The 22,676-nt window shown below is 43.9% G+C and overlaps 1 protein-coding gene across 1 annotated transcript in view; it reads left to right on the top strand.

Annotated features, from left to right (window-relative positions):
- MICU1 (mitochondrial calcium uptake 1) overlaps window positions 1-22,676 on the top strand; it is an 87,907-nt gene that overhangs the window by 20,357 nt on the left and 44,874 nt on the right. Inside the window, exons 5-6 of the mRNA XM_068196960.1 lie at window positions 4,341-4,503; window positions 12,967-13,010. Coding sequence (XP_068053061.1) covers window positions 4,341-4,503; window positions 12,967-13,010 — 207 coding nt within the window. The remainder of the gene's footprint in view (window positions 1-4,340; window positions 4,504-12,966; window positions 13,011-22,676) is intronic.

Genomic DNA, 22,676 nt, shown 5'->3' with positions numbered 1-22,676 from the left:
TGGGGCTCCAGACTCTCTCCTGTTGTGACATGTTGGTGGCAGCTCAGTGAAGTTATGTAGTAAGATATTGTGCTGAGATACTCAGAATTGTCCAGGAATGTGGGTTCTTGGAAGCTGCTAATTTTCATGGCAGCTGGGTGTCAGGTGCTCTGACGACTTCAGCTCTTGCCAGTACCACTCAAGAAAAGCAGGTTATTGGTTTTTTCCAGTGTTAGCAGATGGAGGCAGGTTGCAAAGAGCAAACCACAGTCCACCTCCACCCACACTCTTACTTTTGAATACAGTGAGTGTAAAGGTTGATTTTTGTCTGACGTGGCTGCTGGCTGGGGAAGCCAGAGGAAGTTTTTTTTACAGGCAAGGACTGTTGTTCCAGTTGTTTGAGATGTGCCTGTGTTGACCAGCTTTTTCCTTCCCAAACTAGGCAGGGAGGAATATGGCCATGATTTCCAAATAAGACACAAGCCAGGTATGCCAGTGTGTGGCCTGGATCCCTTCTCATCCCAGTCTGCCTTCTCCAGCAAGCAGGAACTCAGGAGCAGCGATTTCCCTGGGGACAGCCCTCATCTTTGTGCCAACACAAGCCTTTTCTCTGCAGCCTCCAGACGGAATGTACCTTGTGTGGCCTGAATGCCAATGTTGCAAAAGCTCCTTTAAACGCAGGATGTGCCAGGTATTGTCCCAGGTGCCTGCTCCGTGTTTGGCCAGCGGTTGCTGCAGTGACTCACCCCGGGAGCTGTTTGAATGTGGCCAGCTCAGATGACAGGGGAAGGTGTGCCCCTGCTCCCAGGATGTGCTGCTCTCCTAATTGTGTAGCACCTCGGGGATTCTTGACTCTCCTACGTGTTTAAGTAAACCCCAACAAACCACCACCCGCAGTAAAAAGTTCCCAGCTCTTCCCATAATTAATTGAAATAGCGTGGGATTTTCCTTCCAAAAAAATTAAGCCTAATTGGAAGTGTTTAACACTTGTTTGTTATCCTAATGTTGCTTTTAATGAAGGAGATGATTAGTGGTGAAGCATTAAATTAAGTTTGACATTGCTGTTTTAGATAGTGATCCAGTGAGAGGGGGAAGGTGAAACATAAAGCACTCTCAGGTGCTGGGATTGTGTGGGGATGGTTCCCAGGCAGGTGTTGTCTGTGCAGTGTGTAGGTCCTGGATATGTAGGGCAGAAAAGGAAAAAAATTACTTGAGTGCCTCAATACACTTTGAAGGCTAATGAGCTGTAATACAGGATGGGGGCGGGCTGATGTGTTAATTAACTTGCTAAAAGTGTTTGCATGCAGCAGTAGGGCTGACTTATCAAGATGTACTGGCAGTGTTTGGGTCCTGCAGGTATCTTGCCTTGGGATGTTCGTCATGCTGAGCCTTCATTTGGGTGTGTGTCACAGGAGGAAGCACGAAGAAAATGAGTTCTAATTAATTTACCCTGTAAAGATGTGTGCTGCTGCATAGTCAGAGAGGCCCTGGTGATGCTCTGTGCCTTGAGATGTTAATTCAGAGCTTTATTTTCATGTCAGCACAGGATTTAGGTTTTTTTTTTCTTTTAACCTGAGGCTTAGCATAAACATTGACAGTCTCAACAGCACCTGCGTTCTTGTAGAGCAGCGGGGATTACTTACTTGTCTTTCTCCTCCAGTACACGCTCTACTAATAAATGCAAAAAGGGGATTTTTCCCTTTGGGTCATACCATCTTTCTGAAGGTGCCTGATTATGTAAGGCTGCGTTTCTGGGAGCAGGATGAAAATTTTGACTGGTCTTCCTTGCATCAAGCACTGGTTTGTACTAGGGAAAGGTGAGCGGTCAGGAGAGGATACACTTGCCTGGCATGATTTTCAGTCCAGGTGGCTTTGAAGCAGTGCAAAAACCCCTCCCAAATGGTTGTCTGCACCCAAATATCAAGGGCTCTTAATTCCACATTTGTGTTGGGGGATCAGGCCACTCTTGTTATCACCCACTTGATGTTCAGCACCCAGTCATAAATAAGTGAAGTTTTCCCCATTTGCAGCATCTTGGCTGCTCCCTTCTTGACCTGGCTTCGTGTTGCACCCAGCCTTGCAGTCGGAGGGATGGGCTGCAACATTTGTCAGTTTTTGCCAGCTGATTAGCTCATTAGCAAGAATGATGTAATTGTGAGTTCAGCTGCAGGCAAAAGGGAAGAAGTGTGGCTGCATTTGCTCCCTTCTTGTAGGGAAGCTTGTAGAAGAGGTGAGATTTCAGTTGTGATGAAAGCAGCCTGGGAGATGCTAAAAAGCAGTTTAGATTCTTCTCTTTTGGTCCAGATTGTGCATTTTTGTGCTGTAAGATGAGACAGGAGATGTGGTTTTGAGCCCATGTTGTTAGTAAGCTGTTGTTGCTGTGGAAGTAATACTCTAAATATTCTAAACATGAGGAGAAAAGCACCTGAAAGCAACAAGCCTGAGGGTAGCATCTTAGCAGGGGCTTAAAACAGATGCAGAGGGAAGAGCCGTTGTGGATGTGAAGTCAAGCGGGGTAAAATGAAACATGGTTTTACTGGCAGAAATGTCAGGATTCCTGTCTCTGGTTCAGCAGTGGGGTTGTTGAGTTGTGCCCAGCTGGGTTGAGGGAAAGCATTTCATAGCACCTTGCAAGAAATTTTTCCACAGGCTTGGAAAATTTGGCTAATGAGTTTTTTTTTAGCTAGAAAGCAGGCTGTGTTGAAGGGTTGCCATGGATGGAGGGAGCTGGCTGTGGTCTGTGGTGTCTGCTCTTGGCTTCAGTCTGGGATTTCATACTGTCCTTGGGTTTGTTTGTCTTCCTTGAAGGTAAAAATACCGAGCTGTTTCTGGCTGATTAAGCTGGGTGGGGTGTTATTCATGAGATCAGGTCATGCAGGAGTGAGATATGGCCTGCACCCACAAGTGAAAAGATCACTTTGGCATAAGAAGCTGCCCCCTGCCAGGTGGGAGCAGTAGACAAAGCCAGAAAGAGGTGGAAAAGTGGGTGTCATCTTTACTTGGAGCTTGGCAGTAAAGCAGTTTTCCTCATTGCAATGCCCTTAGCTGTGGAGAACCCTGTGGTCTGAAGCAATAAAAGTGGGATTAGGTTTGTTGATTGGAAGTCCAAAGGGCCTAGGGAAAAAAGCCTTCTGCAGGAGGGAGGGAACTGCCTGTCGTGGGTGATGCAAGGACATGTGAATTCTGGAAAAGCTGTGCTGATGCAGAAATGAGTGGGGAGAATGCCTTAGGTGTTTTCATTCTAGGTATTGTCATCTGGGGCAAATACAGAGGAGAGAGGATTTGTTTTACCAAGGCCTGGCTTGGGGGATTTGAAACATTTGGCTCTTTTTTATCCTAGAAGTAAGAAAAACTAGAGAGGGTGTTTTTCTGTCTGATAAACATCAGGCTGAGGAAGTTGTTCAGGAACTTAAGGACAAGGCTGAACCAGGACCAAAGCCAGGAATGATCTACAGCTGCCTTGGCAGTACCCTTGATCTTGCCTGTTCTCTTGCAGCACATCATTGGTAGGGATATTTTCCTCCTGTGGCTCTTGGCCAGCTGCAGGTTTCAAGTACATTATGGACTGTTAAACACAGCATATAATGCAGGAATGAAAAGCTGAAGTAAGGAGGAAAGTTTTCTGTGCTAATACATGATGAGGTGTAGGTGTCTGTGCCTTTTTCCACCCTTGTGGCCTTGGGTTGGGATTTTGTTTAGAAAAGCTGTCTGTTGTCTTTGATTAATTCCAGCTGTTTGGGGGGAAGATGATTTTAGGTACCAAAAAAAAAAAATCACTGCTGGCAGAGTGAGGAAGAAGCAGATTGGTGGGGAAGACTGAGTTTCTGGGGAACTCTGCCAATGTGATAGAAAAGAGGAAAAAATGAGCTTGGGTGACGGAGCAACCAGCTGCGGCTCCAAGTGATTTTTTCCAAGACTCTGCTTGAAAGTAAAGGTTTCTCCCAGCCTTCCAAGACTTTTTTCTTTTACTTCATATATAAATCACAAATCAAACCCTTCAACACTGTGGTTAAAATGTTGGGCTGCTTTAGATTCACAAATATGATGCCAGTGTGTTTTCTTATGCTCATGTTTTTAAAGCATCTTCAGGGATTTTGTGAATTGGTTTTTCTTCTGCCACCGTGAAGAGTCTAAATTTATTCACCATAAAGATTTTTATGTTTGTTCTTAATCCTGGGACATCAGCAGCTGATATGTCCAATTTTCCTGGATGTTCAAAGGGCTTTTGAAAGGAATAATGCCAAAAGTGTCCAGAGTTGTGTTGCTGCACGCAACTTGTCCTGTGGCAAATCTTTGAGGACTGAGAGTCAGCGTGGGGCAGGGACAGTGCACATCTAATGCTGGCTGAATTTCATTTCCAGGTGATGGAATATGAGAACAGGATCAGAGCCTACTCCACACCAGACAAAATCTTCAGATACTTTGCCACGCTGAAGGTCATCAACGAGCACGGCGAGTCCGAGGTGTTCATGACCCCGCAGGATTTTGTGAGATCCATCACCCCCAACGAGAAGCAGCCAGAGAGTGAGTGGTGTGTGGGTGCTGATCAGGAGAGCTGATACTCCCCAGTCTTTGCTCACCTGGTCTGTAAACTTCCCAGCTCTGATTGTCAGGGCTAGGAAGCATCTCCTGAAGGTCTCCTCCTCCAAGCCCAAAATTAGCCTGAGTCCTTTCATGTTTCCCAAAATGCTGTTGCAGTGTAGTAGAGCTGGCTGGTGGGAGTCCCTGGAGAGCAGATGGGATGCCTTTCTCCTCCTGTGTTTAATAGGGAAATATTACCTTTAACTGAAACACTTCTAAACCTACAAAAGTAGGTTGCTTTGGCAAGGGAAACATCAGCAATAAAGGCTGGAGTCAATGATCTTAGGGGTCTTTTCCAACCTAAATGGTTCCAAAGGAGTTGAGGCAGCCCCAGGTGATGCTGCTAGTCAGGGTAGGGCTCATCTCTGCCATCTTCAAATTCCATGTGGGTTGCAGACAAACACATCACTTGTGGTACCTGGGGGGGGTTTGGCAATCAAAAAGTGGGAGAGAGGCATTTGCTCTTGTCTGGAAAGCTTTGTCTTGAATATTTGGGGTTGGTGGTGTAGCAGGAGGCTTTTGTCTGCATTTTAGAGATTTTTGTCTCCATTTCATGTTTGGGGTGTCCATTTAGAGATTCATTTTGTCTCCATTTTAGAGATTCATGTTTGGGGTGAGTTGTGGGAGATCATGTTTCTTGGTCTCCCACACTGACAAAACCAGGCTTTTGACAAAATTAAAACTTCCCTGTCTCTGCAGACATTAAAGAAGAACTTCAGCCCCCAAATGTTAAAAATTTGAGTGTAGGGTTTATGTCCAAATTGTGAAACTGTTTTGATATCTTAGCTGACAGCTGCTAAATAAATACTGTGTACCCTTGTGCTTAGAAAATAACAATATGAAGTGTGTGCAGGAGGGAAGAAAAAATAATCCTGGCATTAGTGTTAAAAGCATGTAGGTGAATTGATATTTAGGTTTCCATCCTAAATTTTCATTTTCCCTGGAAATGGCTGTAGTTTCCATGTGAATTGATGTCTGTACGTTACCATTTTGTCTGTCTCAAACTCCTTGAATTGGTACTTGGAAAAGCAGTAGCTTAAAAACTGAAAACATCCTGTGTTTCATTTCAACACATCTGATTCTTCTTTTATTTCTTCCACATGCTTGGTGCATTTTAGGGTGTGTACAGCAAATAGGTGGAAGAATGCTGAGCAAACACCTCACTCAGAGACAAGCAGAGGTGACTAATGGGAAATAATAATTCATCAGTCTCGGCCACTCACTTGCCATTGTATTCCCATTGTTATCCTGGCTGTTGAAATGGCCCCATGAAACCATGGTGCCTGCAAAGTGCTGCCAGTCAGTGACACACAGCAGCTTGTAAGGGAAGAAAGTGGTCTTGGGTGCTTCTAGCAAGTGGAACGGGATGGAAGCTGAGCTTGGGCTGCCCATCAGCAGGCAGAGTAGGAAGGTAGGCATCTTGGATTTTGCTGAGTTGAAAAATCTGTCTTCAGAACACTTTGGGAAATTTTGTGGGTTTGCTTCTAGATGGAGCTGCTCTAGGGTGGTTTGCTCCTTACCAGCTCTGCACATCATCACAATCACAGTAAATGGGTTTTTTTAACACATAATGAACAGTAGAAGAGTAAAACACTTATTGCTGCAATAAAGTCAAACCAGCCATAACCTTGTTCTGAAATGTTTTTAAAGTTAGTAGTAAAAAATAAAAGGAAGATAGGTCTGGTTTTCACACCAGAAACTGAGAACAAAGAGTGCTACCTGCTGGCCAGATGAGTTCTGTACTTCACACCCTGCTGGTGCTTTTGACTCATAGGATAATTGAGGTTACAGGTTAGTTGGGAAATGCTGGGGCTGCTTTCATCCTGACTCACAACTTGGGTGTGCCCTCCAATGGGGCTGGAGTATCCTGCCTTCATCCCAAGACCTTCCTTGGGGTTCTGAGGTAGCCTGGTGTGTTCCTGGGAGACCTCTTCGAGGTAATCCTTCAATCTGCTCAAGCTGCAGGTCATAATTTCAGGGAATAACTTCTTGTAAATGCCTCTGCTGTTTTATGGAGAGAAGACACTGAGGAATATAAGTGATCTGGAGTAATGAGGTAGCTGAGTCCCTGTTGTATTTATTTTTAAACTGCTTACCTACTGTGAAGGTGTTGCGTGCCTGATTCATTTTTATGGATTACGTAGGGGAAAGTTTGATTTATTGTCAATAAAGTGTCAGCTTAATTCTGGCCTGTGTTTTGCTAGCTTGGGGAAAATGAATGCCAATTCCTCAGCTCCTGTAGACTGCTTTCTCTGGTTCACTCAAACTTCCTGCCACAGCATTCCCAAGTAGGCAAGCTGTGCTTAAGTAATGACGTGAGCTTGCTGAGCTTGGAATGGTTTGTAGGAAGAAGCCAAAGAATGGCATTAAACTTGAAAGCTGCTTTAAAAAAAAAAAAAAACCTCTTTCTGTGCTATCTGGAAAGTTCAAGTACCAGGAGAAGCGTGGGTGGTGATTTCTACTCCTGCAGTCCTGTATTTTTTTTTTTCTCCTATGTCCTCTCATACCTGATAGGTAAGTTTGCTCCAAGAGTGGATGGGAAGGGATGGCTGTTTCTTGCCGGGTGCTTCCTCGGAACCCCATTCCCAAACCAGCTGAAAATACTCTGGTGGGAAGTGCAAAGATTCCCTCCATTTCCCCAAGTTTATCTGGGTCCATTGTGCACTGATTGTTTTCCTGAGGAAAATGAGTATTTTGGAGCATCCTGGACTAAGAAGGAGCTGTGTCATGCTCAGCTTTCCTATTGTCTTTGCAATAAGGACTGAAAGAAGTAAAAAATACTTCTTCTATCTCATCCCAGCATGCTGTAATGAAGGCAGGTTCTTCCCAAACCAATCCTACTCTTCCATTCCTGTGTTAACCTCGCTGGTTATCCCAGACTCCTGCCACAGCAAAGATGCATTTCAAGTTTCACCACATAATGAGCAGCAACTCAAAAATCTGAACTCTTGGAAGGTTTTTTGGTTGGGTTGGTTTTTTTGTTGGAGTGCAAGAGACCCCAAACACGCTGCTGAGGGCCAGGCAGAAGCAGCAGCTGTGGCCCTGCAGGCTCTGTGCACAGGATGGTGACAGAGGAGAGGAGGCGTGAAGGACAGAGCTGATTGCTGGTGCCTGCATCAGAGTGTGCAGCTTGCTTCTCCTGGTAGGAATGGTTTGTTTTCCGTGTCTCAACTGCATGAGGAGCTGAGCACAAGCTGGCCTCTGGGGTGGTACAATGCATGAGTGATTATTTGTAATTTTGATTAAAGTTTATGAAATATGGATCTGATCTCCTGTACAACCGTCAGCCAGGAGATGAGACAAGCACTCGTGTAATGAGAAGGGGAGAACTCCCTGGGCTGGTACAGATCCCTAAAGTTACACAAAATGGTCTTTGGGACCAGCTGGGATATTTAAGACCTAGAAGGAAGCCAGAGACTCTGGGATTCCGGTCCTTCTGGGAATTCACTCTCTCTTCTTCCCCAGTACATCTGCTGAAGAGCTCTTCAGAGCAAGGATGCAAGTGAGAGGTAACTCCATTTGTCTCCTGAACAAGGTGAGGCTCTTTTTCTGTGGAAATACACAATGCCTGGGCAAGAATCATCTTTGAGCCTGTCATGCCTGATATGAGACCCCAGGAAAAGAGCCAGGGAGGAGCAGGAGATGCATTTACATGTATGCTTATGTGCTGAAAGTCACATAAATGAGGGCTTCCTCATTTACAGGTGCCAGGTTGGTGTGGCTGACCAGGTGTGTTAGGAATGCATGTCTTACAGGGAGACTGGCTTGTTGGAGCAGGAGGAGATAGATGAGAACCCTTGGTCCTTCCGTCCTGGAACAAAACAGTCCTGGACTTGAACCTGAGCACGAGGCTGTTGTCCCCTGAGAAGCCTCAGGCAGCTCATTGTTTGCTTGCAGATTACATTTTAGATTCAGAGGGGAAATACTCTGAATACAACAATCAGAAGCTGGATTACAGCTCTGGAGGGGAAAGCTTGCTCCAGCGTTTTCTCCTGCCATGATGTGGCATATCACAAGCACAGTTAGCAGGCTTTTCAGTCTTCATAATTAGCCCTTTTATTCATCTGCTGGCAGTAAAGGAGTCTATGTTATATATTAAGCAGTGGGGGAAAAATGCAGATCGTGAGTGAATGTTACCCAAATAATGTGAAAAATCTGACAAGGATATCAAGACTGGAAGGAATTGAAAAGGTTTTTCCATCAGTGAGAAGCTGCTGGTGTCCCAGAGGAAATCATGGTGGTTTCTAATTGATCTCAACTGTGTTCTTGGCATAATATAATTGTCCTTCTCCTGGAAGCTCGTTTTTAAAATGTCTTTTAGAACTGCAGTCTATAACCTACTGCCTATGGATTTATTTTTACAAGATAACATGAAGAGCTTAGTAATTGACTGCATATTTATCAAGTGTGGTAATTAGTTGGCTTTGAGAAAATCCATGGAAAGCATGTTTTTGTTAATCAATAGGAATATAATAAACATTTTATTTTAGATTTGGCTATTGCTGAACAAGAACAAGAACAAGTTATTATGTGTTTTTCCCTTCACATAATTCATTCCTTCTCCATGAAAACATCCTCCCCAGCCCAAAATGAGGGAAGTAAATGCAGGCAGTATGGTTCTGCTGTTGAACACCCTCTTTTCCCTATTGTGGCAGGCAGTGAGTGTTAAGTAATTTTTGCTTTCTATTGAATCATTTTTATTTTTAGAGTGCTGTGAAAGTACCATCACATGAATAAAAGTGGCAGCCTATATCCCTGGTATTGGTGAGTAAATGGTGTCAGTCTACTCTGAAATAACATTTCTAGTGGTGCTACGTGCTTGGATACTCCATGGCAGTGCTGCTGCTTATTTGGGGCTCCTGATAGGTGGCATCAGAATTTGTAGGAGTAATAAACAGGGGTGGTTAAACATTCCAGGGAAGCTGGCTGGGAAATCATTTTAGGTCACTGAAATGCTGCTGGTAGTGAGTGGCTGGTGCAGAGCCCTTGGCTGCAGGAGCAAAAGGGATGTGTAGGGAAAGGTGAGGTGTTGTGCAGGGTCTCAGGTAAATACAAGTGTATTTTGGGGCAGATAGTGGTGGAAACTCTGGGTTTCTTAAAGAGAAATGACGAGTGAAGCTCTGGGTGATCACTGCAATCCAGAGTAGCCATGGGATGTGTCCCAGGAAAGCTTGAAGCAGCCAGGTATCTTCCTGAAATGACTCCTGGATTTCATTGCTGCCTCTCTTGAGGAAATCCTTTCAACCACTTCTGGGAGAATGCTTTTTCAGCCCTTGCTCCTCAGTGAAAGGTGGAAAAGCTCTTTTTTCCCTGGTTCAACATGCCTATTAGCCTGTGTTCCTGCAGCCTGTCAGCAATAGCCCAGCCAGGGGCTGTTTGTCTTGGGAGTGTGGCACTTAGAGACAATCCTGTGGTGGCTTTAACTTAACACTCTGCCTTTTGAAAAGCAGAGGTGCAATAACTGCCATTCTTCCCTTCCCTTGTTCAGCTGGGATTGTCCTCATCCATCCTTTGGCTCACCAGCCCACGCAAATGCTGAATTCCTATTGCAGCATCTTGGGGAAAAAGCTTCTTGGGGCTTTTTATCTAATGTAAAGAAAGACCCCAGGCATCAGGCAACAGACCCTCTTTGTTGGTTTCCTTTTGTCAGGTTTAAAGGCTTGTGGAAAAGCAGGCAGCTAAGTCCTTAAAAAAGAAAATAAAACTGTACTGGGAAAAAAAGAAAATGTATAGAGTAAAAGTGTATGCATTGAACATAAATGCCTCTTTTCAGCTTTTGAATTGGCTTCATCTCTCAGGACCAATGTAATGGGAATTTCACAGAGGAATTTGTGTGCAGCTTAATTAATGCAGCAGAGGAGAGGGGACACTGTTGTGCAGGGCTGGGAGAGTGACCATATAAAACACTGGAGGAAACCAATGTGCTTGTGTGTGCTTGTGGAATCATCTGGGTTGGAAAAGATGTTCAGAGATCAAAGATGTTCAAGAGTTCAGATACTTGAGTTGCTGCTCATTATGTGGTGAGACTTGAAATGCATCTTTGCTGTGGCAGGAGTCTGGGATAACCAGCGAGGTTAACACAGGAATGGAAGAGCAGGATTGGTTTGGGAAGAACCTGCCTTCATTACGGCACTGCCAAGGCCACCACTAAACTACGTCCCCAAGAGCCACATCTACACAGCTTTTAAATCCCTCCAGGGATGGTGACATCACCACTGCCCTGGGCAGCCTGTGCCGGTGCTTGACCTCCCTTTTGGTGAAGGAATCGTTCCTAATGTCCAATCTAAACCTCCCCTGGCACAGCTTGAGGCCGTTTCCCCCTGTCCTGTCCCTGTTCCCTGGCAGCACAGCCCGACCCCCCCTGGCTGTCCCCTCCTGTCAGGAGTTGTGCAGAGCCACAAGGTCCCCCCTGAGCCTCCTTTTCTCCAGGCTGAGCCCCTTCCCAGCTCCCTCAGCCGCTCCTGGGGCTCCAGCCCCTTCCCCAGCTCCGTTCCCTTCCCTGGCCACGCTCCAGCCCCTCCATGTCCTTCCTGGATTGGGGACCCAGAACTGGACACAGCCCTGGAGGCCAGCTGAGGTGACAGTCCCTGCCCTGGGCCTGTGCCCACACCACTGCTGGGACAGCCCAGGAGCCATTATTTCCATATTTATTTATTACATAAATATTTATTATAGTTATTTAGAAACATACGGTATTTATAGATATAAAATGACAGTTACCAGCTCATCTTTTCTTGCTCTTCTCTACACAATCATCCATTCGTTTTGGCTCTCTATTGAAATCTCTGTGCTTTCCCAGTGTCCAGTTGCAGGAGGTGCCATTAAGACATACTTTCACTTGCTATTTTTAACCCATGTCCTTTTTTTGGCTTTTCATGAGTACATGTATAATGTCAGGCTGTCAGGGATCTGTCGTTCAGCAGCATTTCCTGGCATGGGAAAAGGAGGTGTTCCTGAGAAATGACTTTATTATGACACATGGACATAAGCTCAGCTTAAGTCACCATCCAGATGGATGGTCGGGGTGAGCTCCGACCACTTAAAGTGTCTGTAATAAAATAATCACATTTATCAGATAAATCCTACCTCCAAATGCACCATAGCTTGGAGAAGGACAAAATTCAGAAGATTAAAACCTGAAAATGTGTATGAATATGCAATTTGCATTGTTATCAGGCCCATGAAATATTGAGAAGGTGCTTTCTGGCTGGAATTTTCACAAGTGCAGAAAGCCCTGTGACAATTGCCTTGACCTTTGAAATTGGTGGCAGAGGAGTTGTAGCTGCTTTGGGTCACAAAGGGCAAGGGGGTCACCCTGGAGCAATGAATAATTCCATTTTCTGCACAATACCATGAAACTTTCCAGCAGACAGGAAGGCTTTCATTATCCTCTTTCAAAAGCAGGTGACACAGCAGGCATGGGGAAGGCTTTATTTTGGCTTTTCCATCTTATTTTCTAATTTAAATTGAAATGAGAATGTGCTAATTACCATAAACAGTGGCAGAAAATGCACGGGATGTCGCTCTCCAGAAAGTTTTATTTCTCAGAGCACCAAAAATCAGCCTCTGCTCTCCCAAGTTTTACTGGAAATGCTTGACTTGAGTTCTGCTTAATCTCTTCTCAGGATGCATCTTCCTGACTTTGGATTGCAAAGCTCAGATAATTAATCTTCCTGAATTTTTTTGTCATCTTGCTTATACGTGCAGTCACTGGTGTTAGATGCAGCCTGCTGGGCATTGTGGGTGAGATGAGAGCTTTGTGCCATAACTCAGCTAAGGCTGGCATATTCTTTTCCCTCTTCAACATAAAAAAAAAAACATTTTGGGAAGGTATCAGAGACTTTATTGATATAAACAATCCCTCTCCCTGCTTTTCTCCAATCCAGCTAAAGAACTCCACTTCTTACAAATGCATCTACAGCTCATCTCCTTTAAAATCTATTTATTTTATTCTCAGCTGTGAATGAGCTTTGGGTTTGTTTGGGGATATCCCAATTAACTAGGAGAACAAGTAAATTTTTTGCCATTTGTGAGCCATTCAAAAGGTGTTATTAAAAGCACCAAGAGTCATGAGTGGAATGATTATGTGGTAGTAGTGCAGGGATCTGCTTTGGGAAGGGTATTTCAGGCTCTTGAGAGGTGCTGGGTGCTGAGCTCTTGCTGGCTCTGCTATAGAAGGAGGTTTTCTTCTCTGATTCCATGAGTTTGTTGGCTTTTTGTGTTCAGAATACAAAGTACAAAATATACAAAACCAAATAAAATTTTTCTCTTGCCCTTATGCTTTCTACACATGTTACTCAGACTGTGCATTTTACTTTCCAGTCCTCTCAAACAGAAAACACAAGAAATATTTAATTCCATGCTATAAAAACTTTCTTTTCTGTAAGTATTTTTTTTCTTTTGCAGACCTGGGCCTGGACCAGTTCATAGTGAAACGCTACGATGGGAAGGTGAGCACATTGGATTTTTAAATGTACTTTATTTAATGGCTTTTTTGACCTAGAATCCTTCAGTTATTACCTGTGTGAGGGTGTAAGTTAAATGAAGCGTGCCAAGTGTTCTCTTCTGAGCATTTTCATTTTCAGTAGCATTGCAGTACTTTTTCTGTAATGACAGAAAGATTGTTTCTATAAAGGGGCCTTATTTTAATGTTTATAGACAAAATATTACCACTTCCTATATGCTGGTGGGCTGGGAAATGATGGGTTGTAATCACATTTCTTTGCTGTGTCTTTCTGACTGTGTGAGAGCCCCACAAGTTAAATCATTTCAGGGGAAACCCACTGGACCTTTCCCTTCCAGTCTCATCTCCAGATTCCTAAAGGAAGGAGATGCTCTTGTGGTTTTTTTTTCTGTGTCCCACCCATGTATTCCCCCCTTATTGAGCAGCCTTCCTCTGTTCCCCTTTTGAGCCCAGGTTCTTCCTGCAGCACTGCACAACTGTTCTGGGTGTTTGTGCTGTCATGACAGGTGTTGGTAAAATCTTAATTCTGATCTAGTTTTGTCTCCCTGTGAAAGAGGAGCCACGTAGCATCCCACTTGTTGTTATGGACAGCACAGTATTTATCCACACTGTAAATCCCACTGGGGTGGCAAAGGCAGCTCTGCCCCAGGACTGGCAGCTCAGATGGACTCCTTGATACAGATAACTGCAGGTTAGTTAATTTCCCATCATATCACACAATGGCCCTCCAGCTTTTAGCAGCATTTTCATCTGCACCATCTGAAAATAAAGCTTTCAAAGGGACATCAGCATCTCACCCCCTATTGCTGCAGGGTGCACCTGGCACAGCGTAAGGCATTTCCAGAAAGCTTCAACACTGGGGGGAAATAAAAGAATTTAAAGGTTTCTATAAACACAATGTGGGCTGAACTCGGGCAGTTTGTGTTTAGCAGGGACAGGTAACAACAGGATGATCAAATACCTGGGGTCCCTGTCGTGAGCACCGGACGAGTGTGCTGGTTACCCAGGCAGCAGAGCAGGGCTGTGCTGGAAAACAGACAACAGGGAGGTGGATTTTGGCAGTGGGTTTTGATACATAAAGCTCCAAAGCGTGTCATGAACACCTGTTTTCTTTTCCCCCCTGCCACAAAAGTGATGTCTGCTTTTTGTGATTTAAAAAAACAACCCAGCCAAAGGAAGGATGTATATTCTTTGCAAAATACCCAGTGTTTCTCCCTCTGGTTTCATGACAGTCTGTTTTGCATTCACTCACTTTCATCATTTTATCTTGTCAAGCTATCACCCTCATCCCTTAGGCTTTAGATAAACAGAATTTGTGTGTAGGGAAGAAGTGCTGAATCCCACACTATTTTTGCTAATCGCTCTTCTGTTCCCGAGCACTCTGCAGGCAATTCCCAGCACACTGGGTAAAAAATCCAAAGACAAAAAGGCAAATCCTTTGAACTCAACTTTGTTCCCTTGCCCCTCAACACTGAGGGCTCTGACCTGTAGTAGACTGAAATAGCTTTTTATATAACTTACAGATGTTGCTGCTGCACTTGGATGTCTCCGTGCTGTGGTTTGATTGCCTGAAAGTGAGGCAGCAGATTGAGGGGACTGCAATGGTCTTTGCTTTATTATTATCTTCTCCTGGGGCCTGATTTTTCCACAGCCTAATAACACCCTGGAAGCAGTGTATTCTGAAAATGAAGAAATAGAGGTTCTTGTTTGCTTGGCTGTCTGCTTAAAGACACCTTGGGACTGGCTACATCTGACTGTGGCTATTAGGGCAGTGGTAATGTCCAGATGAGAGGATAGCTTGAGGAGAGGATGAAATGAGCTGGCCTTGGCTCTCCCTTGGTAATGAAGGAAGCTGACAGCAGATTGATCTGACAGCAACTTGTTCTCATTTTGTTGCTTGCTTTGGGTTCCAGTTTAAAAAAATAACCCTGCTTTTACTCAGCCAAGCACAGCTGAGGTGCTGCAGAGCTGACCTTGCACATTGAGTTTCACTTGCATAGTGATAAAACTCTTTTGCATCTCTTCCTCCATGCCTGGTTCCAGCCACACGTTCCTCTTGGATTATCAAAGCAGCCTCTGCTTGGAGGAGATTTGCCTTTGTGTGCTGAAGGAGCTGTGAGCTCAGGCAGAAGGGTGAGAGGGTCATCACTGTTCCCCTAAGCATCCTTACGGATGTTACACAGAGGTAATGGGAATTGTGGTTCTCAAAAATAGGCCTGGTCACTGGAAAGTTCTTCTCCTTTTTTAAGGAAAAAGGAGTTTGTGAACTGTCAGACATAAGCAAGTTGTGCTGCTGAAAAGCACTGATAATCCAGAGGCTAGATCCTGGCTGAAGAGTGGGAAAGAGGATTGATTTTAGTTCCAAGCAAAGTTCCAAACCCAATGTCTGCATGCAAGCAGTAGTTTAGAGGGAGATTCAGTTAAAAGGTCTGTGCAGTTAGTTGCATTTTAATGACATATTCCAGGGCAGTGTTTGTAGCATCTGTATGAATTTCAAGCATGTGTGTTTGAGATCTAGATGCTGCAGCATTAGTGAGAACTAATTTTATTTAGGCAGAGCCCATTTCATTTAGGCAAAGCTGCCATCAAAACCAACTTATTGGCTTGTGTGAGGTGATCAGGACTGATCTTGCCAAAGGATTTTGGGGAGTGATGTGCCTCTGTATTGTGCTTTTGTTGGGTTTCCAAGCCAGCTTGCTGTGCCTGTGACTGAATGCCACAGTGAGAAGATAAAATCCACCTTTTTCCCCTCTTCCTGCACCTCCTTCTTCCTACTGATAATTCATAGAGTTACTGGAGAGGGAGGTAGATGTTACTGCCTTATTAATGGCAACAATGCTCCTGTAATTTGAGCCTAAATGCTTTTTCTTCACTCATGCAAGACCAAAAACCCTGGAGACACTCAGCAGCCAGCACAAGCTTTTGGTCAGATGTGTGTGCAAGCACGGGCTCATGCTTTTGGGCTGAGCGTGTACAGGGAGGCAACCTGTGCCTCCATTTTCATCTAAGAGTGGTGGTTTCTTCCCTTGGGAAGCAAGCTCAGCAAAGTAGGGGAAAAGAGGCATTGATTACTATTCATTCAGAGTAGGATAAAGGTATTAATCAGCTTGCAGACATTTCATATGCAGCCTGAGCAAAAGGCTGATGTGAGAACAGACATGCTCTCAGGGTGTGGAGGTGCCCAGACCGTGACTGTCTGCTGTGTTTCCACTGTCTCTTCCCTCTTGCATTTGGCTGTGGGAAGGCAAATGCATTTTTAACCCATCTGTAAGAGAAATAACTCATGTTTTACTGATGAATATGCTCTCACTAAGTAGCAGAGATTTCTTAGCACATCTAACCTGGCATAAGCTTCATTAACGTTACGTAAGTTGTCGTGCAGAGTTTGTTTAAAATTTTCTTTTTTTGTGTTCTATTTTTTTTGGCTTATGCATTAATGATTGACAAGCTTCATCTCTCAAAAAAAACCAAAGAAACAATGCTGTTCATGTTACTGCTCTGAATTGTGAGCTGCATATCCACCCTGGTGAGCCAGCAAGGGAGCTCCCAGGTGTCCCCCAGCTGAGCTTCCAGCAGTGCATCCTGGTGCAAAGGTGAAGGTGAGCTGGAGTGCTTTTAAGAGACCTATTTAGGAAATAAAAGCCCCACTCTAGATGGCTTATTAGTTTAATTAGGATACACTTGACTTGCTCTTTTTTTCTCCTGTGGGGAGAATTCCTTGCTGCTGCTCAATAAGAGCAAGAACCTTTGAGCTACCAGCAACAGCTTCCCCTCCTGCAGTAAGTAATTAGAGAGGCTTTCAGTGCCCTCTAATTAAATTTATGACTTAAGTATTTCCTGCCAGCATTTATGTTTACCTCTCTAGATGTTTGGGCGTGCCATAAAGTAATGCCGAGCAAGGTGAAGGACAAGGAAAATACTTCATATGGTGCCTCTAAGTGCCAGTAAAACATCTCTAGAATTAACTTCCACTGGATAATGCAGAGTCATATCATGGACCAATGCAATGAATATCTTCAGCTGCCCTGACCTGAAGGTGTGTGTCCATTAAAAGAGCACTTGCTGGGAGTCAGCTCAGGAGGCAGATTTCTTTCCAGATGATTTAAAGGGCATCTCAGGAGTAGAAGAGTTGAAAAAAAGGACTTGGGGAGGAGACTGGAGGTAGATGCACCATCCTTTCCTGGTGGATTGAAGGATCTTGCTCACAGGTTTGAAGAAGTGGGCAGGAAAGGAGCCTTGATTTATTAGCTGGAATTTCTGGGATCCTTTGCTCTGTGGATGGGCTTTGCCTGGAGCATGATGCTCCCAGCTGCCATAGACCCAAACTTGCCAAGTGAGTGAGACAAGCCTAAAATCCTGCTGTCATTCAGGAGCCAAACACAGGGTCAGAGCTCTGAGCTCCCTGGAGGTTTAAGTGCCTCTGAAACCTTAATTCCAAAGGATGCAGCTATAAATGTTGCCTTACCAAAAGCCAGTATCACAATTCAGTAAAGAGCAGCATAAAGTGCAGGTGCACTTGGAGGACACTTGGTATGTTCTCCAGGTTAAATGCAATGAAAACAGGTGAGGAGTCTTCTAAATCCAACTGTGTGAGGTCTTGTCAGCATCTGTTGTGACAGAGTTTGAAATGAATGTGTCCCCAGTGTCCTCAGCTGGAGCTGGTGAGGCTGGCTTATGGCTTGCTTGGAGACACCTTGAAGTGTTCAGCTATTCTGGTGCATAATCCATGGGAAATGTCACTGTCCAACTTCAGATTCCCTGCTTTTCAATTCCTCCACCCTCTGATCTCAGCACAGGTAGTATTTGCATAATAACCAGGAGGCACCTTCTTACATGGATATGATAACCTTACACAGATCTGCAGGAACATTCCTCTGCCATCCCTAAAAGGGTTGTAAGGAAGTGGTGAGACAAAATCCTTGCCTGTGGCTTTGTGGAAGCAAGCAGAGATGCAGTCTGTTGCAGATAACCAGCAAAGCTGAGCTGAGAAGGTTTTTATCTTCTTGATTTTCTTTGCTGACACCCTGTCCACGTTGGTTGGTTTCTTTGCTTGTTGACTTTCCCCTCCCAGCCAAACTTGACCCTCCTGTCTGCTTCAGTTAGTTCTGATGTTTCTCTGTTTGCTGGGACCTGTGTGGACTCTGAAATGTGCAAATTCTTTTCTTGGTTTGTTTTTAATAAAACTGGATTTTGTCAAAGAAAAGTCTTAATAGCTTCTAACACAGTGCACAAACATCCCTGTGGGCACCTGGGCTGCTTTAGAACAAGTGTCTTCCTTTCTTAACTCCTCTACCAAACATTTGTGTATTTTGGCTTTGACAAAGCTCTATTTGCTGTTATCTTTGTGTATCCCTAATTCTGCTGCTTGTTTCCACAGGGCTCCTACTAAAATTCTCTGCTTGTTCTTTGTCCTCTTTTGTTCTGGTTTCCAGGTACCCGGCGGGTGTTTCCTCCAGCTGCTAATATCTCTGATACTTGTCTTTATTCTAATTCTGGTTTGTGGGTTTTTTTTGGTGTAACCAAGCATTCCCTCATTTTCTTCCCTTTTCTAACCCTCTCCCCTCCCACCAGGATTTCTGGCAGGTACAAAGCAGACAGCATGTGCTTTGATTAGTTTGTGCTTCAGGCCTCATAATACGCACTTTTCACGTGAAAGGGACAGTGTACGCTCACCTCTTCCCCCTGCTCCTCTCATAAATACTCCTGAGTGCTCTCCTCCATCCTCAGCCTGCAGGGTTTATTTCAGAACACCTGAGTTTGGCTTGTGGAGGGAACAGTCCTCAGGGTAACCATTAATACCTGGCTCTATTAACAGGAACTGCTTTGAGCAGAGCTCAGATGTGTGTCTCCCTGCCCTCCTGGTTTCACAGCGTCCTCTGAGGCTTCTGTCTTATTCTGCAGCTAGATGAGACTGTGATAGAGCTGGCTCTGTTGGAAAATAGTGTTTTCCCCTTGAGGCCACAAAGTTAGTTTGATTCCCTGGCCAAATGCTTTGGGGAAATGTTATCTATCTGAAGGTGTGCAGGTTTGGGAAACTTGAGTTTTTCAAGTTACAGAATTATGTAGACTGAACTGTATTAAAGAATATGCTAGGTAGTAGATATTTAGTTGTTGTAGTTCTTAAAATGTTGTGCAGGAAAAAGAACTAGAAACCAGAGGGGAGTTCATTCAACATTAGTAAGAGGAAAATATCTTGAAGCACTTTGAGTTTGCCCTGTAGCTCTGTGACCTTAATGAAATCCATAGGGAAAGTTAGGGAAAAATAAACAACTTGGTAATAAGCCCTCAGTGGATGTATGCAGTCTTTTAATCAAAAATAGATTCTGGAGTATTTCTGGCTTTAATTTCTTTGGTAGTTTTGCTTGTGTTAGCTTAATGCTTAATACTTGAGGGACACAAAACAAAGCTCTGAGAACTCTGTCCTTGGGTGACATGGTGTTAGGAGGGAGGAGGAGTATGGATGGAGAGGGTGGCAGGAAATGCTTTAGGAGATGCTTGAATTCACTTGGCTCCAACAGGAGGTCAAGTCTGGATGGGAGAAGCAGGTGAAGGGAAAAAAAAAAAAGGACCGAGAGAGGGAAAGAGAATTGACGAGATTTTGGTGTTGAGTACCAAGTGTGCAGCCCTAACCTCATCAACTGAGCCAATATTTAATAATCACTTTTTATAGAGAATTACTGTTTTCCTCCTCGTGTCCTTTAACACTGGGATTTCTGCCTGAGAGGAGGAGCAACACAATGAGTTCATCTTGGTCATGCAGGCTGAGATGAGGGAGAGCAGCATCCCAATTTCCATCCGAGACCTAAACAGCCATTTAAATTCAAAGGTGGCAAAACTGAGCTCATTTTAGAAGCTTGATGTGGGCCATCAAGGACCCTAATTTCAATCCTCCCCATTAAATTTCGATGCAAGATGCCCCAGAGGTCCTGCAGATTGTGATTTCATTACTCTGCAGAGGGCTGAGGGGAGCACAAGTGTACACTGTCCCTTTTCAAGGCCTTTCCTATTTGCTTTTCCTGCAGGGGTTTCTCCCTTGCATGAGTGGCTCTGCTGCCTGCCACGGGTCGGGAGAGTCTGTGTCGTTGATTTTCTGGGTTGTACAGAATGCTGGCCTTGCATTTTGGGTACCCTTTGTTTGAAAGGTGGTTTGAATATTTACAGCCTTGCTGGAAGGGAGGGAATGCAGATTTCTCTTTCCAGTCACAGGAGTCCACCTGCAGTAAGAACTGCTGCCCAGGTTTTCATTCTCTGGATGTGCTCAAATTTAGAGTGAGAGAACGTGCAGGACAACCTCACCCATGTCCAGCTCTGTATTTCTGTGCCCCTCTGTAGATACACAGATAAAATAACCCCCCCAAAATGAAAAGTTTTTAAAACCTCTTGATTAAAATACACTCTTGAAAGGTATTCCCAATTATGCAGTATTATCTGCTAACAGGGAACTTTAAGCATTTTCTTAGGTCAACACTACAATTTGCTATGGAGAACCTGTTTGTGTTTGCCTGTGTCGGTGTGCAGACTTCATAGTAAGTTATCATTCCTAGTGGCTCCAGATGATGTGAGCTTTCCCATGTCTGAAAGAGGTTTATGAGTTTCAAAAGGTGCTTGTGCTGTTTTCATCACAGCCTCAAACACTTTTTTTCTTATTTAATGATGTATAAAAAGTGATATAAAAAAGCCAGGCGGTGCATGTAAAATCACTTATTTTGCATCCACATTATGGAACTGATTTTATAAACTGTTAAATCCCTTCATTTTCCCCAAGTCCCATTTTTGTCCATTTCATAGTGCAGAGGGACCTCTCCCATCTCTTTTTCCCTAAAGGACTTTTGAACATTTGAGTTGGAAGGCTCAATTTTTAAATGTGATCCTGAAAGCCTTTTTATTTCTTTATTCGGTTTTCTTAAAGTGAGGTGCCTGAAATCTCTAGATACATGGCTTTGACTCTTTAAAGCTTAAATCTTTAAAAAAATGAGCAAAGTCTTAAAATCCTCCTTTTTTCAGTTCAGTGTTTTGATGCAGACAGAGTTGAAAGCATTCATATTTTTAATGACCACAGCAAGCTGGTTTGCACTGGAATTTATTAAGGGTTTTCCCTTGTCTGTTACCAAGTCTCTTAGTATATATTTCCCTGGATTTTCAGCAGCCCTGCTAGGGAAGAGCTGCAATAATCCACACCTGTCCTGCTAGCAAAAAGGACTTTTTTTCCTACATAACTACAGTTAACCATGAAAGAAATACATTAATAAATGTCTTATTTTAATATTTTCCATAACTGAAGATGGTCAGTTGGGACTGAAAGAGAATTGCTTTGCATCCAGGTGACTTCACTCTACACTCGTGGGTTTATATTTGCTCAGTACAATATTGGTCACCTGAAAATGTTTCTGTTCAAAAGGAACAGACCGAGTACAGTGATGTTTGTCAATAAAAGGTGGCTTATTCTTCATCTAAAATCCCTTGCTAATTGACAGAATTGCTTCCTGGTTCTGGAGAAATACCCATTATCTCTCATGGATATTTATTTTATTGTTGTTTTGGAAGGCATAAGTGGTCACATTGGGCTGATAAATTCCTGAAGCTTTGGTTCATGGAAGTGCAAATGTGGTGCTGAAACGTGAGTTACAGGAAGAAACATGCCCAAAATGTCCTTTCCTTCTCCACTTGGAAACCCAAACTGGCAGCTCTGAGGGGTTTCCCAGGAATGTGTTCTTCCCAAATTAAATGCTGCAGTTTCTGGAATGCCAGATGAAGTGGAGCTGCCAGGATTTAGGTGGTCAGGCTTCTCTAGACCTGCATTAGGAGTGGGAGCAGCAGCACCGTGTGCCCATCTCTGCCTCTGCACAGAAGGCATCCCTCCATGTGCAAAAATACACCTTTATTTTTCAGATTTGCATAATTCAGTATTACCACATTTCACTCCTCGCTCAGCCCTGAGAAAACAATTTTAAAATCCAAAATAAAGGTAATATTTGGCAAGGAACATAAGGATTCTGTGGGGTTTTTCCACCAATCCTTGTGGTTGGAAGCTGTACCATGTCCTTAACTTAGGGGAGGATCCAGCACATCGGTTTTGGGGTGGAATATGTGAAGTTTGTGATGTATCTTTGGGTGCTTTGCAGCCAGCCTGTACATAAAGAACTCTGGGGAGTTGCCTGCATGCAGCACACGACTTTTTCCTCTAGCACGTGGGTTTGGGGAAGCTTGGTCACTGCATTGATCTGTTCAGCCACATCTTGGTGCTGATTGAGCTTGGAGAAGGGCAAAGCAAGCTCTGTATCTTGAATTTGAGTCAGTTTTTTGACTTGTCATCAGTGTCTGGAACTGTAAAAGAATCTGCCTGTACACCTGTCACAAGTTTTGTTCCACTGAGACTGGACTGGTGGCTTCTCACTGAACTTACACAGCCATGCTTGTGCCAAAAGCAGTGAGATATTTGGATTTCTTTTTCTTTTTACATGTTAATTTGGATGTCTGCTCGTCTGTGTGCTTGTTAAATATGAATCTACTGCTTGATTAAAAAATACATCATAATTGTAAAGTGCTCCCCATAGCTTGCTCACTTGTGAATGCTCGGGTTTAAAGGGTTTTGCTGAATGATCTTAACTAATTACTCTGGTTTTGGGAGTGGATTTCACATGGAAAAAAATGC

Source organism: Anomalospiza imberbis, chromosome 8, assembly GCF_031753505.1.
Source record: "Anomalospiza imberbis isolate Cuckoo-Finch-1a 21T00152 chromosome 8, ASM3175350v1, whole genome shotgun sequence".
Taxonomy (NCBI): domain Eukaryota; kingdom Metazoa; phylum Chordata; class Aves; order Passeriformes; family Viduidae; genus Anomalospiza; species Anomalospiza imberbis.
The sequence above is the reverse complement of the archived record's forward strand: the minus strand, read 5'-3'. Positions and strand labels throughout refer to the sequence as shown.